General features: G+C 39.3%; 3 protein-coding genes across 5 annotated transcripts in view; 1 reads left to right on the plus strand and 2 right to left on the minus strand.

Moving 5' to 3' along the window:
• Window positions 1-114: 114 nt before the first annotated feature.
• On the minus strand, window positions 115-6,922 carry dnajc7 (DnaJ (Hsp40) homolog, subfamily C, member 7). Of its 3 annotated transcripts, none has more exons than XM_010775467.1 (14): window positions 6,840-6,922; window positions 5,532-5,620; window positions 5,275-5,426; window positions 4,414-4,527; window positions 4,010-4,084; window positions 3,807-3,925; window positions 3,379-3,532; window positions 3,084-3,248; window positions 2,449-2,540; window positions 2,216-2,289; window positions 1,985-2,131; window positions 1,721-1,873; window positions 1,483-1,557; window positions 115-1,409 (listed from the first exon to the last, which is right to left on the minus strand). In XM_010775467.1, the coding sequence occupies exons 3-14, from the start codon at window positions 5,395-5,397 to the stop codon at window positions 1,372-1,374; spliced, it is 1,329 nt and encodes a 442-aa protein (XP_010773769.1). In that variant the 5' UTR covers window positions 5,398-5,426; window positions 5,532-5,620; window positions 6,840-6,922; the 3' UTR covers window positions 115-1,371. The 3 variants fall into 3 exon arrangements, with proteins under 3 accessions (XP_010773769.1, XP_010773768.1, XP_010773767.1); XM_010775466.1 differs by having other exon boundaries at window positions 1,483-1,554; window positions 5,275-5,399; window positions 6,840-6,916; XM_010775465.1 differs by having other exon boundaries at window positions 5,275-5,399; window positions 6,840-6,916.
• nkiras2 (NFKB inhibitor interacting Ras-like 2) lies at window positions 6,922-9,819 on the plus strand. Its single transcript, XM_010775464.1, has 4 exons — window positions 6,922-7,009; window positions 7,428-7,544; window positions 7,882-8,123; window positions 8,286-9,819. Exons 2-4 carry the CDS (start codon window positions 7,451-7,453, stop codon window positions 8,526-8,528), a joined length of 579 nt encoding a protein of 192 aa, XP_010773766.1. The 5' UTR covers window positions 6,922-7,009; window positions 7,428-7,450; the 3' UTR covers window positions 8,529-9,819.
• Window positions 9,820-12,935: 3,116 nt separating this feature from the next.
• znf385c (zinc finger protein 385C) overlaps window positions 12,936-17,691 on the minus strand; it is a 56,792-nt gene continuing 52,036 nt past the window's right edge. Inside the window, exon 9 of the mRNA XM_010775468.1 lies at window positions 12,936-16,436. Coding sequence (XP_010773770.1) covers window positions 16,212-16,436 — 225 coding nt within the window. The 3' untranslated portion in view covers window positions 12,936-16,211. The remainder of the gene's footprint in view (window positions 16,437-17,691) is intronic.

A 17,691-nucleotide genomic window follows, 5' to 3' on the forward strand; every position in this document is an offset into this window, starting at 1 on the left:
TTTCAAATACTAATAATACTAACAATGTTCTAGGCACAAATACTCAATATCTATAGATTATCTCAAGTTTTAATTGTTATGCAACTCAAAGAAAGAAAAACAGTTTAGACGAAACCCAGAAGAGACCAACTTTATTGACTTGGCTGGTACTTTTTTAAGGATAAAGAGGATGGTCTCACCATAAGGGCAAAAACAATGAGTAAAGATGAGGTTGCTTTTCTTTTCTTCATTAAGTACACCAATAGAACAACAACACTCATCAGGAAGTAACTGAACTTTACCAGGTATAAACCATCGCACACTGCCTGACTTTCTTAGACAATAGCAAACACATAGGTTATTTTCTTATGGTCATATGTTGAATTGAGTAACATTTGATAGCTTGCTTCACAGTCAATGAACACATGGAGCATAATCTCAGCATAATATTATGTGCAGGCCAAGCAAAAACAATTATCTTCCTGAATTTGTGTCAAAGGGTTGATCATAAACTCTTGCAAACCTTTAAGAGAAAAGTGTCCTCGTCTTACACCAATGGTTCTGTTAGACAGCAAATTTACAATAAATATACAAATAAAAAAAATAAAAATCACAAATAAACACTTTACATTCCAGTAAAATGTACAATTCAGCAATCTGTGAATGGCAACATCAAACATAAAACTTGTGGCAACGAAGGGAGGGGGACTTTGCCGTCAACAAAGGCAGCACCGCTGTCTCTGCTGCCATCTCTCTAATGTGCTTCAGCTGTATTGCGAGTGGAGGTCTAGACACCAGCTGTGAATTTAAAACTAAACGCTGAAGAGCTTCTATTGGCTTATGACAAGAAGGCAGTTTTTAGTGCAAATTTGTAGCAGCCAACTGTCTGCCTCTACAGAGACAGTCTAAATGATTTGCTTCAGAAATCATTAAACAAGTTATTACTTTCATGCAGAGTGCCGCCTCAGCAGTAAGGTGAGCTGGATAAAAGCTGGCTTAGTTGCATCTCCAAAGTTTCCTAAGGATGTCACTTCCTGTATGGATCCCTAAAAGCTCTGATATGATAGCTGCACAATCTCTGCTATCAGAAAGTATTTGGACCATTGTTGGCAGCCATTACTATCTTTAAAGTGTGTTTCAGTCTGAAAAGAATAAAAAACTATTTAAAAGCAGTAATGCTATCAACTCATCCTGTGCACTTGGTCTCGTTGCAATACGGCCTGTACATCACTTGTTGCATGTGGTCATTGGGTTGCATTCATTCAGTCAATGGCATAGACAGGGAACTGACTTGCAATTAGCCAGTCATTAAATACGCATGGTGGGTCGGGGGTTGATATTGTTGAAAAGTCCTGATGTAGTAACTCTTTAGGTAGACAAATCCTCCTCCGATTAACCAAACTGGAAGAAGAAATTTCCCGGACCAGATGCTGAAAGGTAAAACAGATAAGTCAATATCTGATATCAAATTTAAATGGTTAAAAGATTAAAAACTCAACTCACATTTCTGACTTTCGAAACTAAAACCTCCTGGGCCTCCAAAGAATGCCTTGAAAATGTTGTTGGCATCAAAGTCTGCTGGAGGCAAAAAGGAAGAATTAACATAATCGCAGAGAACTTTCACGCCATATTCTCACCATGGAGATTGCTTTTTAATAATAATAAAAAGGCGGTTTATTAGCTCAGACGTTCCCTTTATTCTGTTCAACCTTCCGCACCACAAGAATCGCCCAGAACTGACCTCCCATGTTCATGCCGTCATCCTCCAGATCCTGACCACTGTCATAGCGTGTCTTCTTCTTTTGGTCTGACAGCACGCTGAATGCCTCGCCCACCTCCTTGAACTTCTTCTCCTCTTCCTTCTGCAACTCAGGACTAGCTCCGCTGTGACGGTCTGATGGGAAGGAGAAGGGAAATAAACATACATGTATATACCGAGCAGTATACGCTGAATTGCACAATGATTGCTTTGTTTTTACAGGAACTTTTCTGTTCAGTTAAGTACCTGGGTGGTGTAAAAGTGCCCGTTTGCGGTATGCTTTCTTGATTTCCTCCTCTGTGGCGTTCTTATTCACTCCAAGCACTTTGTAGTAATCTTTCCGCTTGCTTTTCTTCAACTCCAGTTGGGCCTGTTTCAGGAAGTGCTTATGTTCTAGAGGATAACATAAAAAGACAGGACATGTTAAAAAATGCTGAAACTGAATCAGCTGTCAAAAAAGAGGGGTTGGATTCTCACCTTTTGTCTTCTCTGTCTGGTAAACCTTCTCATAATCTCGCACTGCCTCTTCATACTGCTCTGTGTCCATGAAGCTGCAGCACAGAGAGCACACATGTGAAATTGTTTCTCAGTCCAGTTTGAACAATACAATATGAGAAGTGCAGATAATGATAATGTCCTCTGTTTGAAGAAAAAGTACGACAAAACATAATCTCTCTATTAACAACCAAGTTAGAAAAACTGGGACATACCACTGTGCTCTCCGTAAATAGGCCTTGATGTAGGTCTCATCCAGTTTAATGGCCTTTGTGCAGTCTTCAATGGCCTGTTCTAGTTTATTTAGCTTTAAAGAAAAAGAGAGAAGTGTGATAATGCAAGAGAGGGGCAGAGAGAGAAATAATGATGGCCGACTATTCTCTTCATGTGACAGAAGATCGTATAATATGGCGACCATAACAATGCCTGTGCTTACATATGAATAACTATATTAGGGTGTGAATGTGTGTGTTATACACAAAGTATAACTTGTTTACTTAAATATCAATTATTGCCTGATCAAACTTCTATTATCAATACTAATTCATTGGATGCAGTTCTGTAATTTTTGTAAGGTTGATCATATTTCTTTGCTTACCTTTATCTAAAGAAACGTGTGTCTCTTTTCCCTATTCCTCTTGTCAGTCTCATATGCAATATTTACAAATCTAATGACTCATTTGCAATTACAAGTATCCTAGCTACAATACCCCCTTAGCAACACATGTGTTTGCAGTGGCTTTAGGCAAATAGACACAGAAGATGATAAGATGACCTGTACAGTTGTTTGACACACAAAACACCTTGTCAGATGTAAATGAGTAGCATCTGTCCTGTGCATGCTCCTCACCTTCGATCCAACGGTGGCCCTGTTACAGAACAGCTTGGCGTTAGTCTTGATGTTGTTGGGATCTATTGTGAGGGCCTGAGTGTAAAGCTCACAGGCTGCCTCAAAGTTCCCCTCCTTGAACGCCTTGTTCCCCTCCTCCTTCTTGGCTTTTAGTGCTTTTGCATTCTGGAAAGAGAAGACATAGGACAACCTTAAACGCTACTCTGGGCCACAGTAACATCAATTTCAATAGGACTTAATTAGATGAGAGGGAATTCACAATTTATTTGTAATATGTTTGATTAATAATACTTACTCTGCATGCGAGCCGAGCCTTGTCGTGGTCAGGTGCCATGCGCAGGGCTTGAACAAAGAACTGGACAGCCTTTTCAATGCAGTCCTCATAGTACAGACAGAGGCCTCGCACGTACAGAGCATCAGCGTTAGTGGAGTCCATTCGAAGTATATCACTAAACAGGAACAAAAAAACATTATTTATGGTGAAAAAAAAGCACAAATACAAAAATGACACCAAAGGAGAAATAACAAAAAACATAGCATTTTGTGTCATCATGTTTAAAGGTTGAGATCACATCTGAAAAAAGCATTTAAATGTTTAATATATGCTCCCCCGCAGCGATGAGACTTTTAGCAACTGATAGTAAAATGTCATCCATAATGGGAGCAGGGCCCAAGCGAAAACTGTTCATTTGTACCTTTTAATTGTGAGAATGACTGCTTTACCTGGCCACAGATTGAGCTTCAGGGTAGCGTCCCAGCAGTGCTAAGCACTCTGCCTTCAGTATCTTAAACCTGTGACAGGCTGCAGCTGACTCCAAGGCACGGTCCATGCAAAAAACAACCTGGACACAATCACATATTGTGTTACTGGTGACATACCAACCACACAAATGGGATCATTAGATTGTAACTAATGTGTAGCTTACCATCCTGAAGTCTCTCTTCTCAAATCCAATCTCTGCCATTCTCTCATATTCAAGGATGGACTCTGCATTCTTGACCTGTAAGGAATTTGTGGTAGTCAGGTAAAAAATTCAAAGACCTGTAGTAGATGTATTGCTAAACAGCTACCAATGGCCTCTCTTCTGTGCCATGCTTAGCGTTTGTAAAACCAGGACAATGCAAGCAGCATTCTGGTGTCAATAACCTAAAACTGTCCTCATGGTTGTCTCATTGAGAATTAACACCATCTCTAGTTTATCTTGTCTTAAGCTGCTAAGTATCAGCCTTTTTCCACTTTATTTGCACTAGCTTGGCCAAAGCTAGTCTGAGAGTGGAAAATCATGTCAAAGTTGTCAGTTCACGCTCTGTCAAACTGAGTCAGTCTCACCTCCTGCTGAGCCGGGCCGTGGTCAGGCTCCAGCTCCAGAACTCTCTGGAAACAGCGGTTGGCAGCCATTGCATTGCCGAGCGTCAGGTGGCACTTGCCCTCTCGCAGGTGGCCCTGTGGGTAAAAGATTTACAGTTTACAAACTAAGCTGATAACTTTACTCAATTCCCTGGTTCAAAGAAGTAATATTAAACCATGACTAGCTTTATCCTAAACCTTTGTAATGCAACACATTGTTATTGTCAGTTTTGGATAACAGCAGAAAATAACCTCTTTGGCCAACATAGGTATATGATAAGGACAAATGTTGTTCAGCAAGAGAATCACTGGAACAAAAAAGCTTATGTTGGGCTATAAACAAACCACAGGAGCAGGTTTCCAACGTGATGACCCCTAACATCCCTGACAACCTCTGTAGACACATTAAGTAATTTGTTAGCAACAACCCTTTTAAGACAGGTTATGTGATATTTCTTAAGTATTCATCTATTAAACAAAAATCTTGAAATGGTAAAATCTCTAAAGCATATCTTAACCACATACTTTAATTCAGGCATGCAGTATTACATAGGGGTGTGGTTTTATAACAAATGTATTGAGGAGCCACATCGCACAATAAACAACAATTTAAAGATGAAAAAAAAGCCAAATTTGTATACAACATATTACTGCTATTTCAAAAAGCGGTGATGTCCCTTTTCTATGCATTGTCTACAGCATTTAGGACAAATGTTAGAAATCTCTTAGCAAGAAATGAGTAAAGATGCTGAGTAACAGTGTATGTAAGCGAAACAAAAATGACACTTATAATTGTGTTTGCAAGCTGTGAGTCATTTTGTCCTTTAATATAATGTAACCCACCTTCATGAAGTCGTCATCTAGTCGTACTGCTTGCTGGGAATCCTCTAAAGCCTCTCTGTACCGACACAACATCATTAGCGTGGCTGCCCGGTTTCCATAGTAACTTGCATTCTTTGGACACATGTCTGTATAACAAACAAGTTATTGACATCCTATCAAGGACAGACAGAATTCAAACTTTTATTTCTTATTCAAACAGGAAAATCTGAATAACCCCATCGACTAACAGGAAGAAAGTCCCACATTGTTTGAATTACCTATAGCCTTGGTGTAATAATTGAATGCTTCTGCGTAATCCTTCTTGATATAAAAGGCATTGCCTTGCTCCTTGAAGACCTCTGCATCCCTGTGTTAAAGTGGACAGAAAGACATAAAATAAAGCAATTCAAAGAAGCCTGTTTGGAACATTGGAAAGAAAAAACTAAATGTAGATTTTAAAGTTATCTGGCCCTAAAAGGGATAATGATGTTATAGAATCCCTCTAATGTCAGATATTGAAGGCAGACAAGACAGATCCCAAACCAGTATAGGCTCAGTGACCAGAAATATTTAAAAAGGAAGACACAACAAATCCTGGCAACCAAAAGAGTACAATGTAGTTTCTGTTTGACAGGAGATTCTAAAACAGAAATGTACTTCATTGTACATTGGCAAACGATTGATAAAATAAGGACCGACTTTAATTTAACAAGGTACACTTTAAGACAGCTTAATGGCCTTTAAAAAAATTAATTACTCCCATGAGAAAGTGACATGTGACATGTCTTGCTGACAATATTTATAGTGTACATAATTGATATCTCTATGTTGTGTTAATTAACACATCACTGATCACTGTCATTTGTGTAGTGTCCACATGGACATATATCCTTAATATCTTGATGCTTTGGCAACATTGTTCTTCAACTTTCCATGCCAAAAAAGCTCCTTGAATTCAAAAGTGTAGTCATCACCTTAATAAGCATGTGTAAAGAGAGCATGTCCAGGATTGTGACTGACAGTGTGCATTAGAGAGCTTGCTGGAAAGTTAGCTAAACATAGAAAGAGCCTAACAAGCAGGCAGGGCATAAATTACTACACGTAGTCTATTTTGTGAAGCTGACAAGGAGCAAAGCCAGCAACATCTGACGCCATGCTGTGGGCCACGGCCGTTACTTTTTTTGGAAGTCTTGTCATATTTTACACATAGACTGTATGGGTTTTACATCACGACCACACAGTGAGAGGAGAGGTCATTAACTAGTTATTCTGGAAGTTTCCTACTGATAATACTGCAAAAGAGTGCAATATTTCAATCTTGGTGAACCGTGAGAAAAATGCATGGATAGAACAATGTGCCTGGCTGTAAAGCAGAAATCCAGCACAGGAGCTAGCTAAAAGAGGAGGACAGCCAAGCTAAACGAGACCCCGCATTCAGCGGTACAGCGGTGGCGCGCTAGTTAGCTTACATGGTGCGAAATGCGAAGAGAATTAATGCTTGAAGGGCATCTTATCACACATGTCAGTAATACGCTTCGATAAATGTGTTTTTCTGCTGCTGACAACACGGCTACAATTTGTATTACCTTTCTAATTCCTCGTCACTCAGCAGATCCATATCAGGGTCCATGTTCACTTCATCAAAGCTCTCCTTCGCCATTTTGCCGTCAATGGGGAGGGGCGGGGCCATTTACTGCAGTCGTTACGTACAGTGTAAACAGGAAGTAGCCCGTTAGGAAAGAAGAGCAGTTTGCTTGTAAGTAAAACATAAAACCAATGTTTATACATATCTCCTTGCATGTAGCCAACACCCGTGTCTCTCTATTTTTGATTACACGACATTGATTCGGGTTAGTCAGTTTCACGTTACATTACCTTGGTATATAAAATACTGTTCCTGGATTTCACCGAAAGCTAATGCTATGCTAATGTTTCAGTTCATACACTGTAAACACGTCAGCATACTCAGCTAGCTAGCGTTACCGTAATAATATTAGCTTGACTAATGTTATATTTGGTAATCTTTATTTGCTCTTAGTCAGTCGATGATTATAACACCATCATATGTTACCAATGTTGCTACCTAAAACGCATGCTTTTTGTATGCACTAAACACTGTCGCTTATAAAGTATTTTTGACATTTTTCCACCTGTGTGCCTTCTCCGAAACACAGATATTCCGATCTGAGAATAAGCCATGGGAAAAAGCTGCAAGGTGGTTGTTTGTGGCCAGGCTGCAGTGGGTAAAACGGCTGTACTGGAACAACTGCTGTATGCCAACCATGTTGCAGGTATTCCTTTTGAATGATAAGAATGTACTTTTGATGTATTCGTTCAAACGAACCCTATTGACACGTCTCTGATGCACTATATTGATAGCAATTCATATTCCTGCTATACTGGTACTTTTAGGGTTAAGTTATCTAACATGCACTTAGTAATCATTAGGGAACAGACATTAAACAAGCATATATTATTTGAATATTGAAGTCATGAAGGATAATGTTCATTTTTTTTGCAGGTAGATATCTTCAAAGTTTAAAAGTTCTCACTTATGTTTTAATTATAATGTCTTATTTTTCTCGCAGTATTACACCATGTTTACCTGTATTTGTTATGCATGCTTAGGTTCAGAGCCCATGGAGACCCTGGAAGACATCTACATCGGCTCTATAGAAACTGATCGTGGCACAAGAGAGCAGGTGCGATTCTATGACACCCGCGGACTCAGGGATGGGATGGAGTTTCCTCGACATTACTATACTTTTGCAGATGGCTTTGTACTGGTCTACAGCATTGACAGTAAAGAGTCCTTTAAGCGGATGGAGGCCCTCAAGAAGGACATTGACCGTCACAGAGACAAGAAAGAGGTAAAGACTGAACACAGTTGAATGTTATTTACTCCTGATTCTCTTTAAGTCCCAATAGACAACCTGCCATAGCTGTTTTCATGCTAGTATTGAGACAAAATGCACTGATGTCGACAGTAGATTACATTGACATGGGACTAACCTGTTGACCCTGATCCACAGGTGACCATTGTTGTGCTGGGTAACAAGCTGGACAAGCAGGATGAGAGGAGAGTGGACTCTAACATGGTTCAGAACTGGGCAAAAAATGAGAAGGTGCGTCTGTGGGAGGTGTCAGTGGTGGAACGCCGAACCCTGATCGAACCCTTCGTCTACCTGGCCAGCAAAATGACCCAGCCTCAGAGCAAGTCCACTTTCCCACTCAGTCGCAATAAGAATAAGGGCAGTGGTTCCACAGACAGCTGAGTTATCAGACACTGTTGTCACGTTAAAGAGAAGGGAACAAGGGAGAAGAAGAAGGTTAAAGGGATCTTAGCTTGGCTGAAAAAGTATTTTGATAATATGAAGGATAATTAGGAGACTGAGATGACAAAAAGGCAGGGTGATTGTATAAATAATATTTATATACAGTGAGCACTGTTGGTATCTTGGTGAAACACTTTTATCTTAAATTTGAAAAAACCGCTGATCTTTTATCAGTTAAGAATTTTATGAAAGCAAATTGCTTTTGTTTTTCAACCCTCTTTTACTTGGTATATGGTCAAACTATTCATCCACATTCTTTACAATAACAGCTGTTGACATCAGGATTCATGTTTTGGATCCACACTATTTAGTTCCTAAACTACTGACAATCAACATGTCATTTATACTTAACCAGTCAAGCTCAGAGAATCATGGTGCCCACTGTATAGATACCGTATGATCGAGCACACATGTACACTGGCTACTACACAGATTTAATCAAAAAGGCAGCAGTTACCTAATGTTACCTACTTATTGAATCACACAAATGCTGAATTTCACATGTTGTAAAAGATTTAAAGGTGATTGATTATTGATACATGATTGATGTACAGTAACTGTGCTGTTTGTTGATCTGGAGATTTGTTACACTATATTTGTTATTTGCTGAAATTCACTGTTGGATGCAGTTGATTGAATGTTTGACATTCCTCACCACATATTGCCTTCTGTACAGGCTTTAGAAATGTAAATACAAGATAACCATTGTTTGAATGAAAGGTGGTTTCTGCAGGCTCAGGTGCTATTTCTTTTTCTGTTTGTGAAACATGAAAGACATAGGCAATATCTATATAGTAAAACGTCCTAGCATAAATAACATGGCTCATCATATAATCCGTCAGTTACTGCTAGTATATGTTTATGTAAGATGTAGAATACAACTCCTATTCATTAGTAGACCATATAACTGTTAGTTCGGGTGCAACATGAGTCAAAGAATGAGCAGCTTTTATTGTTTGTATGACTAAAAAGAGGAAATGTGTTGATGTAGTATTTGTTTCATGTGTTTGTGCCTCAGGTCATTAACACTATGTATCAAACATGCAACTTTTTTTGTGATTCAAGCTTTTGTGTGTGTTCACTTGATATTTGTTTGCATGCTTTTGTAAACAATATAAATATTTTTTTCTGTGCCGAACCAGAATTAATGGTTGTATTTAGACACAGCACGACTGTTTTATTACAAAAGCCCTTTCGTCAGAGTTGTGACATTAAAATGTGGTTATTAGTAGTTTTTTATTTTTTATGTTCCGCTAAAACGACTTGTTACCGTCTCAAGTTAAGTGAGAGTAAAACTCAAATCTACAAATAAACCCAATCCCAGTCAATGACTTTTAGTATAGTTAATTAGGGCCCGAACAACAACAGTCAGAGTGGAGGGCCTATCCATCAGGTATTTCTTATTATTTTTCCTAAAAGTAAATTGCTATTTTGAAGGCCTTAACATTTATAGATAAATTAAAGCTGCAAGCACCAAATAATGGGACAGATTTTAGATCTCGTAACATTTTTTGATGTATATACATCACATTTTGTACCAGATCTAAAATCTGTCCCATTCTTTGGTGCTTGCAGCTTTAATTTATGTTGTAGTATTTTTCATAGCCAGTAGATGTCTCTGATATTCCAGTAAAACAATTTCTATCTACTCAGAAGGGCTTATTAATTATCTTTTAAAGGTAATAAATATCCATGCGTATACAATGGATTCATTGTAGGATCTCTGCATTATTCTGTATCTAATCTGAAGCTACAACAATCTTTAAATCAAAGCCCCGATTTGACAATTTAGTTGCATCAAACGTCAGTAATAGGCGTTTGTCGTCCTCACAACACTAAACAACATCGTTTGTATAGAGTGGTGGTGTACAGTCAGAGGACTCATTAAAACATGTCTTAACATGTTAATAAATCAATGATAGTACATTGTAAATTAGATTTATTTGTCTTTCATGTGTCAAACATTCATGACAAACATTCAGGAGTAAATGTCTCTTAACATTTTGCAATGCACTAAAGTGAATAAGGTACATATTGAACATTTTCTGTATCATGAATTAGTTTGGCATTCTATATCCATCTGACCAACGTTGTTGTTTCTGCCTTCGCTTTGTTCAAACCAGGCTGTGAGTGGCAGGGAAAACACTGAAGGTCAGACGATGTCAACGATTTCCAGGCAATGGAAATGTTCTTCTAGTTCCACACTGCCATATCGACTGGATAGGTTAATGCAAGATAATGAGAAAACCTCAAGTGGAACATTTATGAAATGATGGTACACTCACCTGAGTTTCCCCCGAGGGTGTTATCATTTACCATCTCATTTCAATCATGTTCTTTTTAATGACTAGACTAGAGCCAGTGCGCAGCAGTTACTTCACTCAACAGGCAAGGAAGAGAAGTTGTCAATACGTTTCAAAGCCTTTCTGTGTAAGGACTTAACATATGTAGTGACCCACATAAAGAAAAAAAGATCCACAACACAAAACATGGAACCCTGCGAGTGTGCCAGAGCGGGGATCGATTTGTCACATGCCTGTGTGATTTATGAACCTTCTTCTTCCTTCAGACTACACTAACCACAAAAGAGAAATGCACACTTGCTTGCCTCAGTCGCAGCAAAGCAACAAGGCGATGCCCTTACCAGTAATACCCTTTTACTGTTGCATGACTGTGTGTCTTATGACTGCAGCTGAGTATCCTGCTCCCCCAGGGGGAATAGATAACATTTTATCCCTCACTTGTTTCAGTTTTTTTTTAGAAGGTAAACTAGATTTAATCTTCCTGGAAGATGTTGCATTGACCCTTTTTTCACTGTCCCCATCACGACGAGGCACCAGATTAACAAAACAATTCCACACAGGAGTGAACACATACGGTCTAAATGGCAGTGCCACCTTTATTCTCTGTGCTATCCGGCTTATTATTCTGGGGGCTGGAAATACCAGCAGCCCTGGAGCCATCAGTTATGTCAAATGTTAGTCGTCATGCTGGCTGCCAACGAGCCTCTGAGACAGGTGATTTGTCCTAAAAGCACAGGGGGATTTCATGTGGGATAAGTCAGAATGTGCAATAATTGGATCTTAGTTATTGCTCATAGTTTGTGCTGTGATATGATGAAAGAGTTTGACACCTCTGGGGATCCATGGGGACATGTTGACACAATTTCTCTCAATAGTCAATAAAAAGACAACTTAAGCTCAATAAAGGAATAAATAAAGGCAATGTGGGATCTGAAAAACAAATTGATTCATTCCAATCATCTGTCTCCTTGTCCCTGACGTACAAACAGTGCAGAAATATTGACGCCTTTTTTGTCAAATGCTTCAACACTAAAATGATGTAATAACTTCTATGTCAGTGAGGCTAGGAGGATTTAAAATGAGTTTGAATTTAAAATATCCTGCTTTATTTGAATAACACTCCATAGATGCAATAAAATAATAACCCCTAAAAAGGAATTGACCTGTAGTGACTAGTAATGTTTTAGATTTGATAATTGAATCTAAGACATAATTGTACTGTATTACCGAAATAAACAAGATCAATACTATTCTGTAACGTCAGCAATACATATTACCAAGTGTCCAATATTTAAAGCAAACCTGAGAAATGAAACAAAAATCAGCAGCAGATAAACGCTTCTGTTGTAAAATATAACATTTTTAACTAGAAATAATGTTACATTATTTGTCATGATAATTCCGATACAATAATTATCAAGCTGAGTGTGGCACCACGAGGACTGGCCTTGTCTTTTTTGATTTATTATACAAGGGTTGACTCTAGAGCTGAGGGAAGACACACAACAGGAGATAAGGGTGTCAATCCCTCTATGGAGAGAAGTAAGATAAGATAATGGATCAATACAGCGGATACACACCAGTGTCACAGTTCAACAAGGTCAGCATGTCCTTCTTCCATTTCACTTTAGTGGATCCCTTTGATTGGCACCAGACCTGGACGATGTGCTTCCACAAAGAACGTATAGAGGACAAGGGCTCTCCTTTAAATAAACAAGCAACACTGTAAAATTGATACAGAGCTAAATACATGATTAGATGTTTAGATGTCTCTCTGCTCAGTTTCACTGCATAAAGTTGGCTTTAGGGATGAGCCGAGATGGGCAACACTGTATCATGTTGGCAAGCGAACAGCTGCGGTTGAAAAATTCAGGAGGATTCATCGTTAAGTACCAGATCTTCCTGCAGTCGCTAAAGCCATCCCAGAATACAATTCACTCTACGATGGCCATCTGTGGAGAATCATCTGTAGATAAAGGAGATTAGCCAGGCTCTAAAGCACATCAGCCACTCAGGTATATCATTTGATCACTCCTCTGTGTGCCACAGATGCATTGAGAGCTCAGACACTTGTTGCCATTTGCATTCACCATCGTATCTTGGCCAAACACCAGCCCTGCTGTCACAAGTTGCCTGTATGAAACAACTGGAAAAGGAATAACTTTGGGCTGAACAGATTCTGTGAGGGTGTTGAGGTGCACACTTCCGTAGAAGCCAGCACAAATTGATCACAATACAAATCCGTTTTATTTCCTGAGAGCTGTATATACTCAGTTTTCAATTTCTGGTTAATATTTTTTGAAACAGTCGTTTTTCTCAGCATCTTTGCAAATCTGAGCATTCATGTTGATTCATTATCAATACTCCGCCTGGGTCTCCTCTTGGTTTTTTTCTTCACACACCCACACACAACCGCTCAAATATCAAAGAGTCAAAGTACAGCCTTGTGGGATGCTGCTTTTCATTTGTACCCATAATGCAGGGACACACACACATTCAGATAATCATTCAAACCATTTTTTTGTACAAGTTCTAAAAGCTTTATTGTCCAAAATCCATCCCTTGTCCTCTCTATGGTACAGCACTGACTGTTTTCAATCCATCCATGTGTACAGTGTTTCCTGCTCCCTAGAGCTATTGAGGGATACCCTGAATGGATGGTCATGTTAACGTTTGCTCAACCTGTCACCCCTGAGAAGGCCTGGCTAATGTGACTTTAGGATATTGTGTAAAAAGGCCTTGAATTACAATATTAATTCCGTCACTGTCATCAAGGAAAGAAAAACTCACTCATTAAACTTTTGTTTTAAATACATTTTGTTGTACTTAAAAAAAAACATGTAAAGAAACAAACAAAGAACAAAAGAAAGCAAAGGATTTTTCCTTTCCCTGTATTCCGCACAGAGCCTACAATAACATAATCTACTCTCTTCTATGATAGCAGTTCTTTATGATACAGATAACAATAGCAACTCTGATAAAATCTCTATAGTTACTCTATGATTTCTACATATAATTTCCATCTCTAGATTCTTTATGTTAAGAAGGTTTCAGTTCTTTAGGTCAGAGTTCCCACTGAGCGATAGAAACAAACAAACAATGAAGATTAAAGGCTGGCTGGTTCACTGAGTAGTGCGACTTGGGAGAATCACATCAGTATGGCCTCGCTTACCCAGAAGGACTTGGGGGTTCTTAAACAGAAAGGTACACGGAGCAAAGGTTTTCAGAAGCACTAGTACTGGATGGCATTACAGGGTTTTCACGACAGATGGCACTGTTGCATCACACACAACGATACATATTGCACAATGAGAAATGCATAGGATCTGCTCCATTACTGTAATTTAAGAATACATGATTGTGTATGATTGTTGAAGGAAGGGTCACATGTACGCTCCTATCTTGCCAACAGTCCATTCTGGCAGAGGGAGGGTTTGAGTGTCAGTAGATGTCCTGGGTAATGAGGGAGGGGTGGGGCGGCCCACATGCATGAACAGCAATATGACAGTTGATGATGCACGTGACATGTATCCCATAACACTTGTCTCTGACGTAACGTTGTTTTGCTCAGTGGAAGTCATACAAAAGTTCTCCTGCACTAAAAAGGGAAACAGGAACATCATATGGCGCTGAAGCCGCCTTTCAGAGCGGCTTTAAACGGAACAGCTTGGTCCAGAGTCGTGGAGATGGACCGTGAGCATCAAGCATCAAGGCCAGCACCGGCAGGACCACCCCTCAATTCAGAGTGAACCCTTGGCTGTGTTGGAGTACTTCATACATGTGTGTGTACGGTATAGAATAGATAAAGCCATTGACACACTAAAAACACATCATAAACATAAACTCACAGAATGTATTGCTTTAAATGTGAGAGACTTGTCTTAGTTATGAATGAACCATAACGTGTAAATTCTCACCTGATTGTTTTTTTCCCTTTCAATCTAACTTGGGATTGTAAAAACATACACCTAGGGCAAAACGTAAAAAAAGTAAAGGCAAATATCAACACAATTGTCATTGCTTTTGTAAATCAGTTTTAAGGTGCTCTTAATGTGGTTGCCATGGCACTGTGCTTTGTTCCCTCCCACGCTGTGCGCTGACACTGCGACAGGTTGTCAATCAAATACCCCCCATTCTCATCCAAACTTTCCGCGGGGCTCTGAAAGCAAGTCTTTAAATGATCCATTGTGTTTTATCATGTGTGATTTTGCGCATTCGTGTAGTGCGAGAGGCTTTCAATGCTCTTTATCATCATCTCATGCACATCTCATCGCGCCACAGAAAAATCAAGGGCAACGAAGAGGTGAGAGTGGGGGGAAGGAGAAAGGAAATGAGTAGCCACAAGGGGGAAGAAATAATGGCATTTTTCAATGTAAGACATCCACAGCTGCACACATGTTTTCGTACCGCTAGTTTGGCGAGACATACTGTTTAACTGCATTACATAAAAGACACACTGAACAAAATAATTCCAAAGACAGATTTGCAAATTGAAACAAAGTCAAGTTGACAAGCTGACCTTTTCTTGATCTTAATGAGAGCTTAAACCTGAGGATACAGAAAGAGAAAAAAAGTCTGGAGGGGCTATGACTGTGTCTGTGACTCAGAAAGAAAAGTTAAGGGCTTGAGAAAACAGCTGGAGGTGCAAAATGGTGGTGGGGTTTTAAATAAATGAACATACAGATATAGCATCACATACCCCCCACAGTGTGGACTCTTAGATAATTACCATATCAGAGACATGATGATCCTTTAAGCTTGTAACATGAAAATACTGATCAATGCCACCCTCCTGTCCAGCCATTCAGGACGAAGCCTCTGGTTCAGCTGCTTTAATGACTTGTGATCCTCCAACCTTTCATTGAACCCTCAAACCAATAAGTTAAAACGTTTTAAAAGAGCATCAAGTAAAGGGACCTTCTTTTGTGGCAACCACACTAAACATACATCTAGACTTGTCTATATTTGTTCTCTAATAAATTACACAATAATATCCATAATCCAAACCATGATGACCCATGAAATGGCTATAAAAGCGGCCTCTGTGCACCAGTCACTCTCTGGAGGCCTGTCCTGCTCCTTTGGTCATTATAAGAGGAGCAGAAAGAAGGCATGATGGGGGATCTTGGCCTTTATGATAGGAACAGCTGTCAGGCCTATAAGTGCCTACTGAGCATGAGGACTTGTGCTCTCTCTCTATTATAAGTCAGGCGGGCTGCATAGTTTGCGTGTGGCCTTGTCATGTGGGACACACTAAAGGAGGGCCTGGGGTTTGGTAAAGGGACAAGGGTGGAGCTCAGATGGGAAGGGCGTTTAGTCTTTAGTAGGGGGAGAAGATGAAGGGTGTGTGTGTGGCCCTCAGCGGCCCCGGGGCAGGCCGAAACAGTGCAGGGCCCAGGAAGGGGTTCTGGATGAAGGTGGTGCCCACTGGGTGGCGCAGAGCCAGTGGGTTAGCCATTGTGCACAGGGTGGGCTGGGTGAGGGGGCTGGGCAGGAAGCCAGTCGTCAAGCTCTTGGTCAGCTGCTTCTGCAAGGCCAGTTTGGTCTGGAGAGGGGGGAGGGGGGGGCACACGTTAGCATATTTTCACAATGGCAACACTTAACTTTTAAACTCTTGGATGTTAAAAGATGGTTCAGATTCTTTTTGACATAANGGGTGCACACGTTAGCATATTTTCACAATGGCAACACTTAACTTTTAAACTCTTGGATGTTAAAAGATGGTTCAGATTCTTTTTGACATAAAGTGAAATTTTTTCATTAAAATCATTATCAATCAAAATCATTTGTAGTTTGCTCTTTCACACAGCGCCGTAGTAGCAGTTATAAGATTGATGGAAATAGTTTTTCAACAGAATTGCTGAATACAGCACTTATCACACACACCTTTTCCTTGTAGCATATTTAGTCATTTATTTGCAGAGCACAACTTGTTTGGAACACACAGATAAAATTATGAATGTTTTAATAAGTTCTTGAAGCTGTGTCCCGGGGCTGTCATTTTAATCCAAGTATAAATCCAAACTGACAGCTGCTTTCCTCTGAGAATGAACAAACTATAAACGTTCTCAAGCCTATAAGGAGTTAGTATTTGATATGCGTAATGTGCAGACCTGTCTGTCACGCAACTAAAATAGTTTAATGATTAAAAAAGGAACTAAGTGCAATTACAATTATTTTAATTGTTTGAATTTTGGTTCTGGGCGATCAAGTCTTGTCTGTCAGTTTGATAAATAAAAGAGAATACCAATGAGCTATAGTTACCATTGTTACAGATAGAGCAACACATTTTAAATGAGTATTTGAAGAAAACAAGATACTATGGTAACTGAATTGATCAGAAATTGATCACAAACCCAGACGTTCATTTGTTTAAGATGCAGATTGTATAATCAGTTTCTTCATCAGGGTATTTTTTAGCTGCCTCCTATAATTATCGGTGCACATAACAGAATTGGAAAAACCTTAAATTAGATGATTCTTAGCTTACTGAAAGAACAATAGGATCATTGCAACTTTCTACACTAACATTTATTTCTTCAAGAAATCAGGGGCACTTGAAACATACAGTATGGTGGTATACAAGAGCAAATAGGCTATGCCAATTCAAAAACAGGCAAAATCCAACACACACACAAGTTCTTCGGATTTTCATATGACCTGTTTGCGCCTGAATACCACCTTAGGAATAGCTCTTTCCAAATATATACTCTATTGAGATCAGCATTAGTGAATAATCAATCAATCAAAGTTTTTTATTTATTGATTGATCAATTGATTGAATAAATGGGTAAAACATT

This window comes from Notothenia coriiceps, unplaced genomic scaffold, assembly GCF_000735185.1.
Source record: "Notothenia coriiceps isolate Sejong01 unplaced genomic scaffold, NC01 NC01_scaffold00015781, whole genome shotgun sequence".
In the NCBI taxonomy this organism is placed as follows: domain Eukaryota; kingdom Metazoa; phylum Chordata; class Actinopteri; order Perciformes; family Nototheniidae; genus Notothenia; species Notothenia coriiceps.

Excerpts from the sequence above, each read along its gene's own strand:
- dnajc7 (XM_010775465.1), bottom strand. The coding sequence starts at position 6,913 with ATGGCGAAGGAGAGCTTTGATGAAGTGAACATGGACCCTGATATGGAT. Across the intron at positions 3,926-4,009 it reads AGAAGAGAGACTTCAGGATG|GTTGTTTTTTGCATGGACCG; the intron begins GTAAGCTACACA and ends GATTGTGTCCAG. Across the intron at positions 1,410-1,482 it reads TAGTTTCGAAAGTCAGAAAT|CATCTGGTCCGGGAAATTTC; the intron begins GTGAGTTGAGTT and ends TTTACCTTTCAG.
- nkiras2 (XM_010775464.1), top strand. The coding sequence starts at position 7,451 with ATGGGAAAAAGCTGCAAGGTGGTTGTTTGTGGCCAGGCTGCAGTGGGT. Across the intron at positions 7,545-7,881 it reads GTATGCCAACCATGTTGCAG|GTTCAGAGCCCATGGAGACC; the intron begins GTATTCCTTTTG and ends ATGCATGCTTAG. Across the intron at positions 8,124-8,285 it reads GTCACAGAGACAAGAAAGAG|GTGACCATTGTTGTGCTGGG; the intron begins GTAAAGACTGAA and ends CCTGATCCACAG.